The 21,589-nt window shown below is 40.5% G+C and overlaps 2 protein-coding genes across 4 annotated transcripts in view; one reads left to right on the forward strand and one right to left on the reverse strand.

Moving 5' to 3' along the window:
• Window positions 1-21,589, reverse strand: part of Ubac2 (UBA domain containing 2) — a 125,693-nt gene that overhangs the window by 45,285 nt on the left and 58,819 nt on the right. The window lies entirely within an intron of this gene.
• Window positions 688-14,661, forward strand: Gpr183 (G protein-coupled receptor 183). Of its 3 annotated transcripts, none has more exons than XM_048341141.1 (2): window positions 688-1,824; window positions 13,468-14,661. In XM_048341141.1, exon 2 carries the CDS (start codon window positions 13,504-13,506, stop codon window positions 14,575-14,577), a length of 1,074 nt encoding a protein of 357 aa, XP_048197098.1. In that variant the 5' UTR covers window positions 688-1,824; window positions 13,468-13,503; the 3' UTR covers window positions 14,578-14,661. The 3 variants fall into 3 exon arrangements, with proteins under 3 accessions (XP_048197098.1, XP_048197096.1, XP_048197097.1); XM_048341139.1 differs by having other exon boundaries at window positions 689-1,828; XM_048341140.1 differs by lacking the exon at window positions 688-1,824 and adding an exon at window positions 4,311-6,583.

Consider the following 21,589-nt stretch of genomic DNA (forward strand, 5'->3'; position numbering starts at 1 on the left):
ACAGGATCCTTCTGCAGATCCTCAGCACTGCAGAGCGTAATAATGCGAGGATAAATCTACAAGGCCAATTTTACAGAATTCTGGAGCAAAAGGCTTCTGGGGTCACAGAGATACAAATTCCTATCAAATGATTCATTCTCTGGTCATCATCACTCAAAAATCATCAAACAACTTACACAAACATCTAAATAAGAAATAGCATATTTTACTTAAAAACCCTACCACCCTCCCTTTTTTTTTTTTTTTTTTTTGCCAGTCCTGGGCCTTGGACTCAGGGCCTGAGCACTGTCCCTGGCTTCTTTTTGCTCAAGGCTAGCACTCTGCCACTTGAGCCACAGCACCGCTTCTGGCCGTTTTCTGTATATGTGGTGCTGGGGAATCGAACCTAGGGCCTCGTGTATCCGAGGCAGGCACTCTTGCCACTAGGCTATATCCCCAGCCCCTGTTTGTTTGTTTTTTTGAAATAAGGTCTTGCTATAAGAGCCCAGGATGACCTTGAACTAATGACCAACCTGTTTCTGGAGTACTGGGGTTATGGGCATGCACTACTATGCCTGCCTAATTAATTTCAACTTTCTTTTTTATTCTTTTTTTTTTTTCTTAACCAGTCCTGGGGCTTGAACTCAGGGCCTGAGCACTGTCCCTGACTTCTTTTTGCTCAAGGATAGCACTCTTACCACTTCAGCCACAGCGCCACTTCAGGCTTTTTCTCTATGTGATGCTGAGGAATTGAACCCAGGGCTTCATGCATGCTAGGCAAGCACTCTACCACTAAGCCATGTTCCCAGCCTTTAATTTCAACTTTTGAGAAGGATTTTCATCTTTTGAGCTCATAGTTTTCTCCATAACTTCTTCTACTTCCAGATGCATGATGGTAATTATCATATCTCCACAAAGCCTCAACACCCTTAGCTTATGCAATCCCTTTTCATAAGATCAGCTCTACAGGTTCCACCCCAGGCACAGCCTAGTCATCTACACCTTCTTAAAATGCAACAGCCAAATGGACTACAAAAGGCCAGATCAGTACTGGGTAAGAGAAAGTATCACCTCTTATTCTAAGCACTATATTTATACTAATTTACCCTACAAACAAATTGCATTTGGCCACATTGCATTGTTTGCTTGAATTGAGACAACTAAAGCCATGAGGTGAGCAAGAGGCTGGACTTAATCTCTATTTGATCTCTTCAACTACCCTCGCCATCCTCCTGTCCATGCGGTACTGATTCAGTCATCTGCTCTCTTGCCTAAGAGCAACAACTAACCAGGGTCCCATGTCAACGACTGTTCTGCACCCACTCACCACAGAAACCTGTTTCTTTGCCTGATGACAAGATTTACAGTGCGTGAACTACTCTTGATAGTTTCCAGGGAGAGAGCACTGTCAAAGATGACTTTTTCTTCCTTAGAACATTTTAAAATCCAAGCTCTTGGGTAGACTATCAATATAAAACTGTCAGTCAAGTATGATTCTTCAGTTTTTGTGTCTAAGGTTTATTTTTGTGATGCTTAAATCTTTATAGAAAAATTTATAAAGTTCCATAGATATCAACAATTCATAAATTCCAAGGGGCTTTTGGATAGGTATCTTTTAAAAAAAGATTATTATCAGAAAAATCTCACTTCCCATTTTAAAAAAAAGTACACACGCGTATGCGAAGCTAACTGATTACTACTCTTGCCCTGTCACAGGGTGAGAGGAAAAAAGGCGCCACCATAAAAGGATGTCAGCACAGCCTCTCTTAAAGCAACATGCCACACTCAACTTGCTTCAGTTTGGGCAAATACTGACTGCTGCTACAGAGGCCTCGCAAGCCACTGGTGTGTAAGTACTAGACATTTCGCTTTTTCACTAAATTCTTTTAAGAGAAGCTTTGAGAGCTTAAGTTTTATGGTAAAAGGAAAAGGAAAACAATCTATTAGATGACTAGCTATAAAAATATTTAACAAAAGTTACATAAATATAATTTAGATTCTCTAATTATTGGCAGTTTTAATTAGCTATTGTTAAGTCAAGTGAAAACCATGATGGGTCATGCCAGAAAAATCATTACCAAAAAATTGGGCTCCCGTTTTGTGCTCCTTTTTTGTGTAAACTTAGAATAACAAAAAAGGATAAATATTGAAAATTAAAAAAAAAACGAGTAAAAATCAAGAATAAATTAGCAAAAAATGTCAATACTTTAATCTGAAGGGAAGGAAGAAGTTTAAAATCAAATGTCCTAAATGGAATGTTTTTATATATAACTATTCAGCACAATTCAAAACAATTCATTACATTTCTCTATGTGAGTATGTATCTATGTACATCAGAATCTTTTCTCTATACTTCAGATTATTCCTCAGGATGGAATACCAGTAAGAGAATTCCTGAGGCTTTAGTAAATAGTATTTTTTAGTTTACAAAAACTAATTTTATTAATTTACTCTCCCACCCAGAAGAGTATGAGCTTTGTTGTATCTCAGAAGTTAAGATAAATTTGAGACCACAACCATTTGGATAGACAAAAAAATAATCTGTTGTTTGGTTTATATTTACTTGATCATCAGTAAGGCTAAAGAAGATTCTATGTGTCTTATGGCTTCTTTTCTAAAAAAGAAAACAATTATCAAACAGAAAATTATATGCAGTGATTTCTTAGAATTTATATCCGGGTTGAAATGGAGGTAACTGGCAATAAAATATAAGCCATGAAGAGACTTCCTCTAAAAAAGGGCGTAGGGTCCAGCTATTGTTTGGTTAAGTATTTCAATTATTTGCTGTCCCTCGGTATAACAGAGTACTGAGTCTCATCTCTGATGAGGTTAGAACCATTATTTACAAAGTGTTCAGTTTCATGCAAATTGCTGCATATCTCTGGCTTTGGTTGTTTCTTTGCAAATGGGGAGAAATATTTCTGCCAAGTCCCTGTGGCACTGCCTCTCAAACTAAGTGCTAACTGCTGTCTACCACACCCCCATCCCGCCATTCATCTGCTGAAAGGTGAAGCCAACAGGCAGTTTCCCTACCCTATCATTATTTCTCCTTATTTGAAAATTATTCTTTTCTGGAGTATTTTACATAAAGATTGTGGGTCTGTGGGTGGTGGTACATCTGTGCTTTCTAATATTTCACAGCACGTTTCTCTCTGAGGCTTAACTGTTCTTTTCGAACCCCAAACTGCAAGAGCACATGGCTCCATGAAGCGCTTTCACTCACAAACTCATGTGTTACCTGGGTGGCTGTGGTGAAAATTCCTTCTTTAAGTTGTCTGGAGGGTATCTGTACCACGGCCGGTTATTTAGTGGAATAAACACTAACTCAGCCATGAAGAGTCTTAGGGTTCACACCCAGTGCAGGTCAGATGGCAGTAAAATGCAAGAGACAAAGTCATTGTCTTTTAGCCCACTGCCTTCTAGAAGGGTCTTTGCCACCTAATAAGCAGAGGGTTCATAGGGAGGCCTTGCTCTGGCACGGTGGGGCGGGTGATGGTAGAAGGCCCTGCAGGGTGGCATGGGCCAAGGACATGCAGTGTCTTCCCAAGAAGTCTGTACTACCCTCAGCTTCTTCTTAAATATCTACAGATACCTAAAAGCAGTATAAAAATAGAGTAGCAACACAGAAGCCATATCAGGTATTCACTGAATTTTTTTTTTTTTTGCCAGTCCTGGGCCTTGAACTCAGAGCCTGACTGTCCCTGGCTTCTTTTTGCTCAAGGCTAGTACTCTGCCACTTGAGCCACAGCACCACTTCTGGCTGTTTTCTATCTATGTGGTGCTAAGGAATCAAACCCAGAGCTTCATGTATACAAGGCAAGCACTCTTGCCACCTGGCCATATTCCCAGCCCTCACTGAATTCTTTTAACTGAAATTTTATTAAAATACTGTTAAAAATGTGTACATTCTAAACTCATTTCTGAAACTTATAATTACTTTCAAACATGCCATAAAGTAATAAATGAATTTATTGGGCAGTACTGGAGTTTGAAATCATTTACAGGCAGGCACTCTACCACCTAGGCCATTTCTCCAGATTCTTTTGCTTAGGCTATTTTTCAGGTAGGGTTTCACATTTTACCTGGGCCAATTCTGGACTATAATCCTCCTACTTATGCCTCACAAACAGCTGGGATTACAGATGTGAATTACCACAGCCTTGTTTGTTGAGATGGAGGGTCTGGTTTCCCCAGGCTTGCCTCAAACTGTAATCCTTCTGATTTCTACCTTTCAAACTGCTGGGATTATAGACATGATCCACTGTGCCCAGCCTGAATGCCTTCATTTAAATCCACTTATCTCCTTTCCCTAACCCTTCTCAACTCTCTTGTTGAGACAAAAGTGAGTTGATATATGTTAAGGTTTTGCGATGCTTTCCTACTCCATTTGTTTTCTATCTATTCTATCAGATCATGCTGGGAAAAGGAAGTAGAGATAAAATATATCATAATGAATGTCATTTCTGGAGTCAAAAGCCTGGGGCTTTGAACCCTGACACTTAGCAGGCATGATAAGGCCTGTCACTTGAGGGATCTGTGCTTTATTCTCACCATCTGTATATGGACTTCTGGAAATTTTGGGAGGGTTCAGCATAGGTAGAATGCTCAGGTTGGAACACACAATCTTTACTAAATAACGTAAGTCATGATTATTCATAAAGGGTTTTCCTGTGTCTAATATAGAACCTTTCAATGAGGATCAGACAGCTGATATTTGGCAATTCATTTCCTAATGTGTAACTACTGAGTATCAATTTTCAGTCAGCTCCACTCTCAGTACAAAAGCACAGGGACTGCAACAACATAGTTTCTATTACAGTGCTCAACTCCCCAGCAAAGAGCCCATCCTGCCTCCCTGGGGCAGGGGAGAAGAAAGGGCAGGGGAATGGAGATCAGGAAAACTTTCAGAGAATCTGGTTTCCAAGGAATTCTTAATGGAAGGTAGGAGCTAAGGATGCAAAACAGGGGCAAGGACAGATGAGTGTTGTTGGACACAGATGTGTGAAGAAATATACAACATCCAAAGACTACATAGTATGGATGGATCCTAGGCACAAGAGAGAAGCTGGCCAGCAACCAAAATAAAAAAGGGGCAAAACCCATTACTAAGGAAGCTGTGGTCAAAAGCTTTCCGTTTGTCAGGGCAAATGAACATCAGCTACAGGGCTCTGAAGGGCTGCTATGCTTCCTGCAGAGAGAAGGGAGGGAGAAATTCAACGGAGGCAGGCAGGCAGGTAGGCAGGGAGCAGACTGGGAGCAGACAGAGAGTGCAGAACAAGTACAGGATTGAGAAGGCTAGAGGCCTAGGCCTGCTAACTGCAGAATGAAGCCCTGGCCACTGCATGAATCCTCACTCGGAGAATGCTAGGCAAATGCCCAAATTAATCAGGAATTCACTGTCTCTATAAAACAAGGAGATTTAATGTTCCGATTTTCAATGAGATAACAGATAAAACTGGAAAAATCCCTTGAACTTTAAGGAGAAAAGATACATATTATTTCTAGATACATTTAGATTCAGTGAAGAGAAATAAGACTCACACCTGTAAAGAGCCTTTAATATTACACAGTTAACTCTCCTTGACACAGGATCCTACAAATCATGCCACATGGGAAAAAAAATGTCTTCCTTACTCTGAAATGAGCATCACAGCGGGATTGTTAAAAATCTCTTAACAGTTCTTCTACACTCTATCATCTTCATCTCTGGTAACTTCCATACCTTCCCAGTCAGTATTAAACCTGCCCCAAAGCCATACAAGGAATAATCAGTGAAAAAGGAAGGAAGGGAGGGAGGGAGGGAGCGAGGGAGAGAAAGCAAGAATGAAGAAAATAGATGGGATATGTACAACCCTAAACGTGTAGGCGTTTAATCAAATCATCCCACTGGCAGGCACCTTTCGCTTTCCTTCAGTTCCCCTGGGCAGGGTGTGCTGTTGAAGCTGGTCTTCACTGAGTGCCCACTGAGGTCAGGTCACTGGCAGAGGCAAAGAGCCAGCTGCAGGCTAGTGAACACTTCTTTGTTCTGTCTTGAAAGTGTTCTCTGTCCTGTTGACCGCTCTTCCATAGACTACCGCAGGATGTTTTAAATCAGCTATCATAAGATCAGCAGCAGTATCATAGACTAGGAAGGCTGCCTACTTTGCCCCCCCAGTTCATCACATTTCCTTCCACAAGCTAGAGAAAGTGAGCTCCCCTCAGACAGGATGACCAAGGTCAGCACACTTAGAATTACACTCACACTGCTATGTGTGGTTTTTCAGGACATAGTGATCAATGAGGCAATGCTGAAGGACAGACTATCAGTCTAGGACTATCAAAAGACTCATGCAGGAAAAAAAACAACACACCACCATGTCATAGTATACACAGATTTATTTAACTAGGTCACGGGGCAGATATTATTAGCCAATTAGTATCACTGGAATAAACAATCTAACCTTATCATGAAGTGACAGGAGGCTGCTGTGTGCAGCCATAATCAGGAATCCATGTTTCCACCTGCCCATTTTATGGGCCAACAGCACATCCTGCAGCTCTGGGGACAACTGTTCAGTCAACTCAATGGAGGTAAATACAATCATTGATCAAGTGCTAGGACTTGGTAGGTGTGACACTGGACCAAACTTAGATCTCTCATTTGAACAAGAAAAGGAAGCCTTTACAAATGCTGGCCATAAGCTGATAAACTTAGGTAATCAGAGGAAATGTAATGAATGATTTCTTCCTTCCATGGGGCATGTTTGTTGCCAAGGGAACCAAAAACAGCTTCAACTACTGTCTGGATACATCCATGTTGGTCTGCATTTCCTCTGCGAGACCCTAGCCTGGCCAGTCTACCTAGTTTTGAGCCTTCATTTCCCTCCCTTCCCAATGACTTAATTTCTCCCCACTCCAGGCATTTTTCCCTCAACCCTACCTTTCTTCAAGAAAATACCCACAGGACAAGTATAGAATTAGTAAACAGGGGAAGAATACAGTCCAACAACACTCATAACTTCACAAAAATACCATAATTACTATATCTGTGCTCCCATATTTTGGTAGCTCCACGCTTCTGAAAACATGCTCTTGGAACTTCCTCTCTGCCAGAGTAGGCGCTGTGAGCAAGGCCACGCTCTGTGTCAACGGACAGAAGTCTCTCTGATTAGTGATCATTTTTCTTAACTCAAGTCACTGCTAAGGAAATAATAATAATATCAGTGCCCTTTCTTTCTTTTCCCTTCCTTCATTCCTTCCTTCCTTTCTCTCTCTCTCTCTCTCTTTCTTTCTTTCTTCCTTCCTTCCTTCAGTCCTGGGGCTTGGACTCAGGGCCTGAGCACTGTCCCTGGCTTCTTTTTGCTCAAGGCTAGCACTCTGCCACTTGAGCCACAGCACCACTTCTGGCCTTTTCTATATATGTGGTGCTCGGGAATTGAACCCAGGGCTTCACGTATACGAGGCAAGCACTCTTGCCACTAGGCCACATCCCCAGCCCTAGCAGTTCCTTTTCATCTGAGGTACTGAAGGTTATTAAAGTAAATACTATCACAGGTTATGGTGACATTTCACAAATCCTAAAGCCAAAACCAAAGGCTGGTATTCCAATTTACAAATATGGTAATTGTGTTGTTCTGTTTCTGCCACAAATTGCTAAAAACCACTTTAATTATCTAAGCAAGTAAATTAGCAAGTAAGTTAGCGGTGCCCTTTGAAAAGCCACATGATTTCAAATTGGTTCTAAGGTTAAATATTTCCACAGTGCAAATTACAATGGAGCTTAAGACAATTTTCTTAAGTACTAATAGATGGTTTTGGGGTAGACTTTTTATTTTTTTTTCTCTGTGGCTAGAAAAAAATATGCCAGTTCATGTCAACATGTCCGGTTACTCAAATATAGATAATATCCTAAGACATGTTGGCAACTCTATTAGTAATCAGAAAATTTTGCAGAGACATATACATATAGACCTACTTTCAGGAACATCAGGATGTTAAATTGAAACCTCTTTGTACAACTACTTAAACAAATTGAAAATAAAAGAACATAAGGAAAATACTTTGAATAATAGTTTTCTAAGGAAGAAATTACTGCTTTACACATTAACAGGAATGTAAAAAGGATCAAATATTGTATTGCAGAGAGAAAACAGGAATTGTTTCCTTTACTTATCAATAAACTAAGAAAATGGCACAGATTGCTTCTAGGCAGTTCATTTTCAGGAGAAACAGATCTTCTGGAGGCCAGCAACTTTGTTCTTCACGACAAATCTGAATAAGCACCTGATTTCTTGCCTCCCAGTTAGTAAATGTGCCCTCACTGAAAAGGTCGCCTTCCAGATTCCTGTCCCTAAGGGTGTAGAACACAAGGAAAGTTTAGGGACCACGTACCGTTTTTCGCTAAAATAGTATGAGGAAAGTATAAATTCTTCTTTTTTCTGGTCTTGGGGTTTGAATTTAGGGCCTGGGAGCTGTCTCTGAACCATTTTGTGCTCAAGGCTAGCAATGTACTACTTGAGCCACAGCACCAAGTCTGGCTTTTTCTGAGTAGTTTATTGGAGATAAGTGTCTCATGGACTTTTCTGCCTGTGTTGGCTTCCAACCACAATCCTCAGAGTTCAGCCTCTGAGTAGCTAGGCAGGAAGCTATAATTCTTATCAATATTAGTGTTTGAAGGAAAAAATAAATTTAGAACAAATATTTCTTTGAGCTATTCTCTAGATAATACAATGACAAATTATAGCACTTTCCAGTTTTACTGTACATGTATGTAAATGTACATACATTTAACATTTCAGAAGCTACTGCCTAGTAACAATTAACAGCAAAAGATTAGAGTATAAAGTTGTAGTTGAAAATGATTAAGAGGCATCTGCAGGCTGGGAATATGGCCTAGTGGTAAGAGTGCTTACCTGGTATACATGAAGCCCTGGGTTCAATTCCCCAGCACCACATATATAGAAAATGACCAGAAGTGGCACTGTGGCTCAAGTGGCAGAGTGCTATCCTTGAGCAAAAAGAAGCCAGGAACAGTGCTCAGGCCATGAGTCCAAAGCCCAGGACTGGCAAAAAAAAAAAGAAAGAAAGAAAGAAAAGAGGCATCTGCAATCCAGAGTAAGATGAAGGCAAACTATAATGCCAACAGCAAGCAGAGTATTGGTATGTAAAGAAGCACAGTAAAGAACACATGAGAGCACACCCTAGTCTAGTACACATATATTTCCAGCCTCTCTTAACAGGAAATGTGTCATTTCTATACTCCAGTAAAAGCAATATTTGCTAATAACAGAATGGCACTAATTGAAGCTCCAGGGAAGTAATCCATAGGGCGATTAAAGAAAGGAATAAGTCGAATCGCTGAGGGAAAATTATAATTGGGATTGGCTCACAGAAGAAAGTAATGACAACAGTCAAGGATGCCATAGGATTTTCCCGTAACTTGGAGATCATAAAACTACAACATTAATCAAAGAATAAAGATAAAAGCAAGAACTAAAATAAGCAAAGCAACTAGAATTACTTTATGGAATCAGCTCTTGAGATCCCAAATTTCAAAACTATTTCCTACCTCCTTTACCTAAGACCATTTCTGACTCATCTCATGCACATGTCCATATTGTGACAGTATATTGCTTGGTTCTGGCATAAAGTGGTCAGTCAGAACTCCCCCACCCCCCACCAAAAAAAAAGCTTTTCCACAGGGCTGGTCAGTCACTTGGGAGGGCACTTCTGCTGGAGGAAAGACTCCTCCTGTCCTTAGGAAGAGCTGTCACCTGCTCAGGAAAGCCTGGGCCATATGTGCCTGTGGTATCTGTATTTTGGAACTGTAAACTTGCAATTCTTTGAGGGCATATGAAATGCTGCCCTTGTGGGGCTGGGGATATGGCCTAGTGGCAAGAGTGCTCGCCTCCTATATATGAAGCCCTGGGTTCAATTCCCCAGCACCACATATATAGAAAACGGCCAGAAGTGGCGCTGGGGCTCAAGTGGTAGAGTGCTAGCCTTGAGCAAAAAGAAGCCAGGGACAGTGCTCAGTCCCTGAGTTCAAGCCCCAGGACTGGCAAAAAAAAAAAAAAAAAAAAAAAAAAAGAAAAGAAAAAAAGAAATGCTGCCCTTGTAAAGGACTAGATAACATCACAGAGAAGAATCCAACATGACCTCTCAAAATCTGGCTCTTCACCTGGAAAGTGGGTAAAACCCAGTAAGAAAATGTAGCTTGTGCCAGGAGCTAATGGTTCACACCTATAATCCTATCTACTAAGGAGGCTGAGATCTAAGGATTAAAGGTCAAAGCCACCAGAGCAGGAAAGTCCATTAGATTGTCATCTCCAATTAACCACTAAAGAGCTACAGGTAGAGTTGTGGCTCAAGGAGTAGAGGGCCAGTCTTGAGCAAAAAAGCTTAGGACTTGAGCAAATAATGCTCAGGTTAAGTTCAAGCTCCAAGACAGAGGGACATAGGGAGACACACACACACACACACACACACACACACACACACACACACACACAGAGCAAACAACAACAAAAATGTAGCTGCATATTTACTGTGAGGTTCCCATGTGACATTATATAAAGCACAAATGTGAATAAAGAGTACTGAAGGGGGCCTGGGAATGTGGCTTGAGCTAGAGTGCTTGCCTAGCATTCATGAAGCCCTGGGTTCCATTCCTCAGCACCACATAAACAGAAAAAGCCAGAAGTGGCGCTGTGGCTCAAGAGGTAGAGTGCTAGCCTTGAGCAAAAAGAAGCCAGGGACAGTGCTCAGGCCTTGAGTCCAAGCCCCAGGACTGGCAAAAGAAAGAAGGAAAGAAAGAAAGGAGAGAAAGGAAAGAAAAAGAGAGAGAAAGAACAAAAGAAGGAAGGAAGGAAGGAAGGAAGGAAGGAAGGAAGGAAGGAAGGAAGGAAGGAAGGAAGGAAGGAAGGAAGGAAGGAGAGAGAAGGAAGGAAGGGGCTTCACAGAAATGGAGGGACAAAGGGTGAACGAATGTAGAGAACACTTACTAGACACTATCTTGAAAATGAACTCTACAACTTGTGGGTGGGGGTGGGAGAGCAAAACTGGGAGAGCATAAGGGAAGGGTGACACTCCCCAAAAAGAAATGTACTCTTTACCTGACTTATGTAATTGCAACCCCTTTGTACATTACCTTTATAATAATTTTTTTTTTTTTTTTTTTGGTCAGTCCTGGGTCTTGGACTCAGGGCCTGAGCACACTCCCTGGCTTCTTCCTGCTCAAGGCTAGCACTCTGCCACCTGAGCCACAGCGCCCCTGCTGGCCGTTTTCCGTATACGTGGTGCTGGGGAATCGAACCCAGAGCCTCATGTGTAGGAGGCGAGCACTCTTGCCACTAGGCCATATTCCCAGCCCCTTTATAATAATTTTTTTTTCCAGTCCTGGGCTTGGACTCAGGGCCTGAGCACTGTCCCTGGCTTCTTTTTGCTCAAGGCTAGCACTCTGCCACTACAGCGCCACTTCTGGCCATTTTCTATATATGTGGTGCTGGGGACTTGAACCCAGGGCTTCATGTATACGAGGCAGGCATTCTTGCCACTAGGCCATATTCCCAGCTAAAAAAATTTTAAATAAGAGAAAAAAAATAGGCTTCTGTGTTGCCTCTCAGTGGCTGTACAGCGTCCCACATGTTGCTATACCGTAAGATATTTAAGCAAGACCTTAATGAATTCAAGGACATCAAACTATTGGCAATTCTTTACCCTTATAATTAGCACTGTGTTAAACATTCTCACACTTGAAATGTTCCAAGACCACATCATTATGAGGCCAGCTGTCACTCATAAACTAGCAAGCAATGACACCTTCATCTCTGAGTCTTACACTAAGGTGACTTTCCTAATCTCTACAACAGTAAATTACTCATATGAAAGATTCTTTATCTACTGTGAGGTTTATCTCTCTCTGTAACTTATTTTAAAGTAATTTCCCAAGAACTTATTTGAAACACTCCTCAAAATTTTAAGTTGAGATTAAAAAAAACAAACCCAACACCTCATTTTCACAGAAATCAGAAAAATACCAATAGAAGTTTTTTTTTGTTTTGTTTTGTTTTGCCAGTCCTGGGGCTTGGACTCAGTGCCTGAGCACTGTCCCTGGCTCCTTTTTGCTCAAGGCTAGCACTCTACCACTTGAACCACAGCACCACTTCTGGCCGTTTTCTGTATATGTGGTGCTGGGGAATTGAACCCAGGGATTCATGTATGCGAGGCAAGCACTCTACCACTAACTAGGCCATATTCCCAGCTCTAGAAGTTCTTGATGCCTTGTTGCTTAGCTACAATCCTTGCCTAGAATTTCTGCCTCCCTCATGTCTAATCTTTACTCCTGAAAAGCTGATTTTCACAGCAAGTCTTTCTCAATAAATGAAGCTATCTTTTACTTAAATTTTATTCTGTAATGTGATTCCCATGACTTCCTACTTCCATTTTTTTCTGAACAAAATATAAAGCCCCTATTTACTATTTATATATTTTCTACTTCAGCAATTTCCATAGTTGCCTTTATTTTAGTTCTCTATTTTATTTGGACAAATTCAGTTCTTTTCCAGCTGCTTGAGCTGTGTATTTGACATTCCTATTTTAAATATTTCCTTTTCTTATTTAGTTCTAAGTGTTTCAAAGTTTTCACTGTGATTTCTTCTTTAAATCAAAAGTTCCTTAGAAATACACATTGTAGTTTCCAAATGTTTCTTTTTCTCTTTCCATCACTGGCTTCTGACTTAGTTGCACTGAATCTAGCCATGAAATCTGTGCAGTAAGTTTCTGAATGTCTCAATACTCTTCTTATGACCTGCTACACTCAAGTTTGTGGAATGATGGAGTCTAAAAAAGTAATTTTAAAATTTCCACTTGAAGTAGTCTTTTTTTCTCTCTCCTTTTCTTTCTTTCTTTTTCTCATTTTAGTCGTGGTTGTTGTGGTCTTTTTCTTCTCTTTTTAAAAGAAAACCTAACTTTCAGTTCCTAACAAGGCTTAAGCCTATTTCTTACACCTTTTAAGTTAACACAAATCAGATCACTGTGGTAAGCTCATATTTTACTATATAAACATGTGACTGATTTCATTTCCTGGCAGTGATAGCCATTTGGGGGGGGGGGGGGAAAGTCCAACCAAACTTCAGTTTTAAAACCAAGTGTAATATTTGTCTAAAATGTGGAGGCTTTCTTTTACATTTTATTATTAACATACAACAACTCAGTAAAAGGGGACTTTCTGCTTAAAACGTTACTGAGTTTCCTCTTGTTATAAAAATGCATTTGCTTTATTGCAAAGATTCTATTTCCTTTGACAGGACTCTGCCAAAGTCACTATTTGTGAGTGTAAAACCATATATTTTCTGTTCTTCCAAATTGTTATTATATATGTTACTGTTTTACATATCATAGATTTAAGATGCTAAATATTGAAATTTTAAAAAGTATATATATAAATGCAGACTATATTGCTCTGGGCTAAATATGCATTCCATTAAACAGAACTTTTTTTTTTTCTAGCAACTTTGATCTTGATCACCACTGCTGGATACAGAAATGGCTAACAATGTTACTACTCCCTCAACAACTCATCAGGGGAATTATTGTGATCTCTATGCTCACCACAACACAGCCAGAATCCTAATGCCTATGCATTACAGCCTTGTCTTCATCATTGGGCTGGTGGGGAACTTGTTGGCCTTGGTTGTCATTGTTCAAAACAGGAAAAAAATAAATTCTACCACCCTCTACTCAACAAATTTAGTGATTTCTGACATCCTGTTTACCACTGCTTTGCCCACTCGGATAGCCTACTATGCATTGGGCTTTGACTGGAAAATAGGTGACGCCCTTTGCAGGGTAAGTGCTCTTGTGTTCTATATCAACACATATGCAGGTGTGAACTTTATGACCTGCCTGAGTATTGACCGGTTCTTTGCTGTGGTGCATCCTCTGCGTTACAACAAGATCAAAAGAATTGAATATGCAAAGGGTGTTTGCATATTTGTCTGGGTACTAGTATTTGCTCAAACGCTCCCACTACTCATCAACCCTATGTCAAAGCAAGAAGCTGGAAGGACTACTTGCATGGAATATCCCAACTTTGAGGAAACAGATTCTCTTCCCTGGATTCTGCTGGGTGCATGTTTCCTGGGCTATGTGCTTCCACTCCTCATCATTCTCATCTGCTATTCCCAAATCTGCTACAAACTCTTCAGAACTGCTAAAAGGAACCCATTAACTGAGAAGTCTGGTGTAAACAAAAAGGCACTCAACACCATTATCTTTATCATTGTTGTATTTGTTCTCTGCTTCACACCTTACCATGTTGCAATTATTCAACACATGGTTAAGAAACTTCGCTTTCCTCATCTCCTAGAATGCAGCCAAAGATACTCATTCCAGATTTCTCTGCACATTACAGTTTGCCTGATGAACTTCAACTGCTGCATGGATCCTTTCATATATTTCTTTGCATGTAAAGGGTACAAGAGAAAGGTCATGAAGATGCTAAAACGGCAAGTCAGTGTATCAATTTCCAGTGCTGTGAGGTCAGCCCCTGATGAAAACTCACGCGAAATGACAGAGTCTCAAATAATGATCCACTCCAAGTCTTCAAATGGAAAATAAAAAGGATCATAAAGCAAAGCAAACTGTATCATGAATTCTGCAGGACTTCCTCACAAAGCAAAATGACTATTTGGTTTTCAATTAGTAGTCTTTTCGGCATGTATTATTCCTCACTACCAGCATGAAAGTAAGTAAGATAGAGATCATCTCTAGGGAACAACGTAAAGAATGTTTTACTTCATAAATGAAATCATACACCAAAACAAAGGTTATCTTAATACCTCTAAAAGTAAGAACAAAAGCTTCGTGTTAATAAAAACTCAGCGATTTCCTGATAAATAATGCGGTAAAAGAGAAAAATAATTAGATTGTATATTTCCAGTGTAAAAATGTTAACAATGTAATATATTTTGGTAATATATTCTTAAATTTGTGCTTCAATTTTATATCTCCTCAGTAATATTTTCGCTTTGTTCTACTCTGAATTAGAATGGTTCCATTGGATACTTTTGGAATAAAGAGCAGGATGCTAATAAATGATGAGTATGTCCCTCGGTGCCCACTGCTTCCAGCAGATGTTACAGGGGGAGAACAATTAGCAATGGATAGAGCAGACAGCAAGGGGATACAGGGTATCATCTTCCTCGTGCCTGGGGCGGATCAATGCCAGAATCAAGCTCTGCCCCAAACAGCCATCCAATGTTGTAGGATCAGGCATATGACAGTGACTTTAACATGCCGGCATCTACTGGGAGGAGAAGGATCCACTTGTTAACATCTCCTTGAGAATAAAAATATGTACACATATGTTGAGTCTTCCGTGCCATCTCTAAAGGATCATTTCTTTTTTATTCCCAAGATGAGTGGTAGTACCATGGATACTACAAAGCTCTGTAGTTTTCTACAAAGAGTGTGGGGATGCAGTTGCTCCTTGCCTAAATAGGGTAGGACGTAAAATGCTAAACTATAAATGAAGACTTCTCAGGATTCTTTACATTATAGACTTGTTCAAATGAATACCTTAATATGAGTAACATGACCTTTCTAAGTATCAATCTGTCTGCCAGCTCAAATTCGTTGTACCCAGCCCTTGAAATTTCCCCAATACATCATCTTGGTTGGCAATGATGCCAATTTAGATAATGGGAGGTAAAGGAATAAAACATTATGCCATGAATCATACTTTAAATTTTTATTGGGTTTTATACCATTTAAAAATGCCTATCTTGCCCATTTTTAAACCCTATAAGGAATAACCTTATTTATTTGCATATTTATTTTTGAGACAGAGTCTTGCAATATAGCTGAGGACAGCTGGGAACTCATTAGGTAGCCTAGGCTGGCATCAAACTTGAGATCCGCCTGCCTCCTCCTCCTGATAGCTGCTTAGAAGTGTAATCTTAATGGTTGGGGGAACCTCAGTTTAGACCTGCGTTATATTACAATTCACAAAGGCCCAACTGACCTTAAGCCACTGACAAAACAGTGTTTGTAATATTGTTTATAGTATTTGTAAGTCTTCATGTAGTAGACGAGGTTGGTACTATGTAGATAGAAATCTGAATCTCAGTTCTTTTCCTTCACTCTATCTGTAAGCTTTTTCCAGTGGAAGGGAAGAAAGAGCAAACACTAACTTTGTGCAAGATAGCACTTGGATAGTCATTTAGTGAGATCTCTAAAAATATACCATTACTAAACAAGAAACATGTTCTTACTTCAGAGCCTCTTAAAGGCTGGTTCTGTGGGCACCCTGGAGTGCCTCACAGCACAGACAGGCTGCAAATAAATGGCGTCAAATCTTAGGATGCTTCAAACAAGAAACTAAAAGAGGGGCTGGGGATATGGCTTAGTGGCAAGAGTGCTTGCCTTCCATACATGAGGCCCTGGGTTCGATTCCCCAGCACCACATATACAGAAAATGGCCAGAAGTGGCGCTGTGGGTCAAGTGGCAGAGTGCTAGCCTTGAGCACAAAGAAGCCAGGGACAGTGCTCAGGCCCTAAGTCCAAGCCCCACAACTGGCAAAAAAAAAAAAAAAAAGAGATAGCACTTTGCAAAGAAATGCTCTTATCTGTTAAAGTTTTCTATCTTCTTCCTCTACCTTACTGCAAATCTATATAAATGTTTATATCTAGTCACCAGCAGGTACTAACAACAACAAAAAAAAGTCAACTCTAAAGCTGGCTCCTAGGAATTACTTTTAAGCCTACAGTCTTGTGAAACTTAACTGCCAGTTCTCCCAAAGGCCCTCACTGTCCATCCCATTCTTCAGCCCATTGTATGTACGTGACCTTGAGCACTCCTCCAGTGTCTTGTATCATAGGTGTGCTTAACTTTTTTAAAATTTCTGGCATTCCCCCTCTCACCAGTAGGCAGCAGCAATGCTAGATAACTTCTGTTACAGAACAAAGGACATGACTTTATATGTAAAACACTATCTAAAAATCACAAATGTGTGCGTATTCTAGGATACCATATAGTATCCTAACAAGCTAAATAAATAACCACTTGAGCTTAGGAAAACTCAGCTGGGGAAGTAGTTACTATGGCAGATAGCCATATTTCTCTCTCTCTCTCTCTCTCTCTCTCTCTCTCTCTCTCTCAATCTCTCTCTCTCTCTGATGGTCCTGGGGCTTGAACTCAGGGCATGGGTGCTGTTCCTGAGCCTCTTGGTGTTCAAGAATAGTGCTCTACCACTTGAGCCACAGCACCACTTCCAGCTATTTTGGGTAGTTTGTTGGAGACCAGAATCTGATTTTTCTGCCTGGGTTGGTATTGAACTGCTCAGATCTCAGCGTCCTGAGCAGCGAGGATTATAGGTGTGAGCCACTGGCACCCAGCTTTGTTTTTTATTTCTAAAGCACACCATTAAACTGTCTCAGTTATTTAGTTTAAATTGACTATTCAATGGTAGTACAGAATAGTAAATATGAAATGCCAGAAATGTCATCAGGTATATCCAAAGAATTCAAAATTTTATCTAACAGTCCATGTACCCTAATATCTTCATTTCCACCATTCTGTGAACAGATGAGCAGACAGAAATGTCCACTAAGTCTAAAAAGGCAGCATCAGGACTGTAGCCCTAACGGTACCTCCTAGACAAAGAGAAGACAGGACTGAATCTGGATCTAGAAAGGGCTTGAGAGGGCTTAGTTGTGTCATTTTATGCTAGCAGACTATTAAACAGGACAACTAACTCAGTAATAGGTAGACTGTAAACTTGGCTAGGCTACAAATCAGGATTCCATTGCTATATGTACATAGAACTTGGCAGAGCTTTTCTGTGCTCAAGGCTAGCACTCAAGGCTTGAGCCATACCACTACTTCCAGCCTTTTCTGTTTCTGTGATGCTGAGGAATTGAACCCAGGGCTTCATGCCTGCGAGGCAAGCACTCTACCACTAAGCCACATTCCCAGCCCCAGTTCTTAATTTCTTTCTTTTTTCTTTTCTTTTTCCCCCCCCCCTGGGGCTTGAACTCAGGGCCTGAGCACTGTCCCTGGCTTCTTTTTGCTCAAGGCTAGCACTCTACCACTTAGCCACAGTGCCCCTTCTGGCTTTTTCTGTTTACATGGTACTGAGGAATGAAACCCAGGGCTTCATGCATGCTAGGCAAGCACTTACCCCTAAGCCACATTTCCAGCCCATCCAGTTCTTAATTTCTTAATGAAGTGAAATGTCATAAGTGTCAGAAAACATGTGTAACTGAAGATAAGACATATGAAAACAATTTCATGTTTTGGAGGCTAGAAAAACAACTCCTAACAACTGTACATGGTAATATTCAACTTTAAAAAGGGAAGTGCTAATTTCAAATTAGCTCTTAAATGTTCTATTCTGGTCACTTTCAGCCCACTGTAATCCTCTGCAAAGCTGAAAACATTTGCTCATTGACTATTGAGGTACAGCATAAGAAATGAAAAGCATGTGAATTAGAAGTGATGTGGGACAGCACAGCTTAGAGTGTGTGTGTGTGTGTGTGTGTGTGTGTGTGTGTGTGTGTGTGTGTATGTATGTGTCCATCTAGTCCTGGGCTTGAACTCAAGGCTTCTCACTTTTGCTTAGATTTGACACTTGGGCCATGCCTCTAGTTCCACCTTTTAGCTGATTAATTGGAGACAGGAGTCTTTCAGATTTTTCTGCCCAGGCTGGCTTCCAACTCTGATCCTGAGTAGCTAGGATTACAGATATGAGCCATGGGTGCCAAGGAAGGGCTAATATGCTATTCACTATTGCTGCTAACTGAAAATTTACACTAAACTTACAAAAACTGATTACTCCCAAGAAAAACCCTGCATTTCTATTCCTTTAAAATGACCCATGTGTGGTGGCTCATCCTAGCAAATTGTGAGGCAGAGATGGGGAGAACTGTGGTTTGAGGCCATCTTATAAGCAAAAAGTAAGTGAGCCATGTCAACTGACACATGTCAATCAACAACGAGACTTGGTGGCACACACCTGTGATCCTAGCTACAGGAAAGTATAGGTAGGAGGATCATGGTCTGAGGCAGATCCTGGGCAAAAACATGAGACCCCCATCTGAAAAATAACTAAAGGAAAAAAGGGGCTGGGGCATGGCTCAAGTGGTAAAGTGCCTGGCTAGGATGAGCAGGGTCTTAGGTTCAAATCCCAGTACCACCAAAACATTTTTTTAAAACCATGGTGAAATACCAATGAACAGTAGTATTCATCATTTATGATATGCTACTTTCCCAAGCACTCTGCAAACATCATCTTAATTATAACCTCACCATCCATCTCACTGTGATGATTAGGAAAACAGACACCAAAGGTCACATGCAGAACAGAGTAGATTTTAAACCCAAGCTTCTGACTCAGCATGGCAGCCCAACTACAAGAGATTACACCTATACCTACAAAATATGCCCACCAAGAGCCAGATCCTATTCCTCCCATGTTGGCTTGGCTTCAGGCTTCCACTTCCTGTAGCTTCCTGTGCCTTGGACCTCCCACCTTCCTCTCTCTGGTCCCCAGCCTATTTCCTCTCATAACTCCTGAATTTCCCTGAACACATCACTTGCTTTTACTTTATCACATACCACTAATCATATTCCTCTCATGCATGGAAGTTAAGCTGGTGAACAAATGCTTGCTTGGGTTTTCTCCTCTGCACCCTCTCTTGCTCATTCATCTCTTCATTTTCCCTTATCATCATCTCAGTCTAGATGTTGGCCATTACATACCTAAGTTACCACCACCTCTTCTCTCTGGGCCCTTCAACTAGCACCAAAAACTATAAATCTCCTTTCCAATGCTGGCCAGGAAATCAGCAGATTACATTAATAATAATTACAATCAAAATACTTGCTAACAATTATGTAGCATAGTGCTCTAAGCACTTCACATATATGAGCTCATTCAAACTTCATAACAGTTCTGCAAGGCTTTTGATCTTTGATATGATGCTGGGAATGGAACCCAGGGCTTTATGTATGCTAGGCAAAGCAGTCTAATGCTGTACTACATCCTCAATTCTGAGGTGCATCTTACTATTCCAATTTTATTTACTATGAAACTGTAACCTGTGCAAGACAAGGTGAGTGAGCAACTGGCCCAAAGGCTCAGTCAGTATAGGAGTCAGGCTGTAGACTCTTGGCAGTCTGACTCTGTATTCTTAATCACTACATTTGCTCTCTTAAATGAGTAAATTTATTGTTCATCTAATACTCTTGAGTTCCTTTGAGAGACTGGGCCATGGGACTACTTCTAGCCAGTGAGTGGAGAGAACAGCGAGGATGTTCCTTCAACCTCCTCTCCTGCCACAATGAGCAGTGATGGGACCTTTGGGATCTGGTGGGACCTTTGTCAGCCTGGTGTCTGAATGGGTAAGTACAGTACTCCCACCCCAAGCCCATCTGTGTTGGACATACAGCACAAACAAGAAACAGACTTACATACTAAGCCACTGACATTTCTGGCTATATCTGTGGCTCAACTTAAATGAACCTATTCTAATACAATGTTTAACCTACTTTGGTTGGGAAAAAAATACTATGTAAGATAAGGAAAATGCAAACACTACTCAGTTCTCCTGGAAAACATATATAAATCTTTCCTTACTCCCACTTCTTCTGGGCCATTTCATGCTCACGGACAGAGATGAGTTCCCCATGGTCTACCATATATCAAGTTCAAGTTCCTCTCCTATTCTTTCAGGCATCTCCAACTTAATTTCCCTCCATTACTAAGGATGTATCTTTTGAGCCAGTCTTGTTACTTTTGTTTCTGCTCTTTGAATAAAACAAATATTTGTTTTTTATTGACTAGAGTATTTTTTCTCCATTTATTATTTTCTGCCTACATCCAAATCATACCTTCTCCTTTAATTCTTCTTTTATCATCCAAAGCCACCTATCTTCTGTTTGTTAACTGACTGGCTTTTACAGGCTATGACACCTAGTTTGAACTTGCACATATATTATCTGAAAGGAAGAATATACTATGCTGGGCTGGAGACTTGAGCCCTGGTTCTAGTTGGTGGCTAACAGGTTTCATCCCATCTCAGAGATGGGCTTTGAGACTTTCTAGATTGCAGCTGTTCTGGGTGAAACAAGTGATAGGAAATATACAATTTTTTTGCCAACCATTATAAAGGCTAGGACCTATTATTTCAACATAAACTCTGCTAGAGGTAGACACTGTGACTTGTTCTGCTTTCTAGGTTGCATGATTCTGAGGATGGCCCTTGAAACCAGACAAAGCTCAAAACACACAGGTCAGCTTTGCCTATCAAGCCTATTGGATAAGAAGTTTATATTACTACGTGTCATAATTTGTTAGCTAGTAACATATAATCAGTAATATTTCTTTGTACCAACATGCAAATCATGTAAAATATATTAAATTGGAAACCAGAAGGACATTTAGAGCAGATAGCGGTTCTTTTCATGTTGTGCTGACAGGAAGGAGAACCATTAGCTTTTCCACTTCCTCTCACATGACAGCTCATACTTGTTCATCTCTGGTAATGCATATTCAGATTTAGAGAAATCTCAGATTTAGAGAAAACACTGTAGTTGTTAGGAAGAAGAAACTATATATGAGAACTATCA

This window comes from Perognathus longimembris, chromosome 3 (assembly GCF_023159225.1).
Source record: "Perognathus longimembris pacificus isolate PPM17 chromosome 3, ASM2315922v1, whole genome shotgun sequence".
NCBI lineage: Eukaryota > Metazoa > Chordata > Mammalia > Rodentia > Heteromyidae > Perognathus > Perognathus longimembris.

Coding starts and splice junctions, on each gene's coding strand:
- Gpr183 (XM_048341141.1), top strand. CDS start 13,504: ATGGCTAACAATGTTACTACTCCCTCAACAACTCATCAGGGGAATTAT.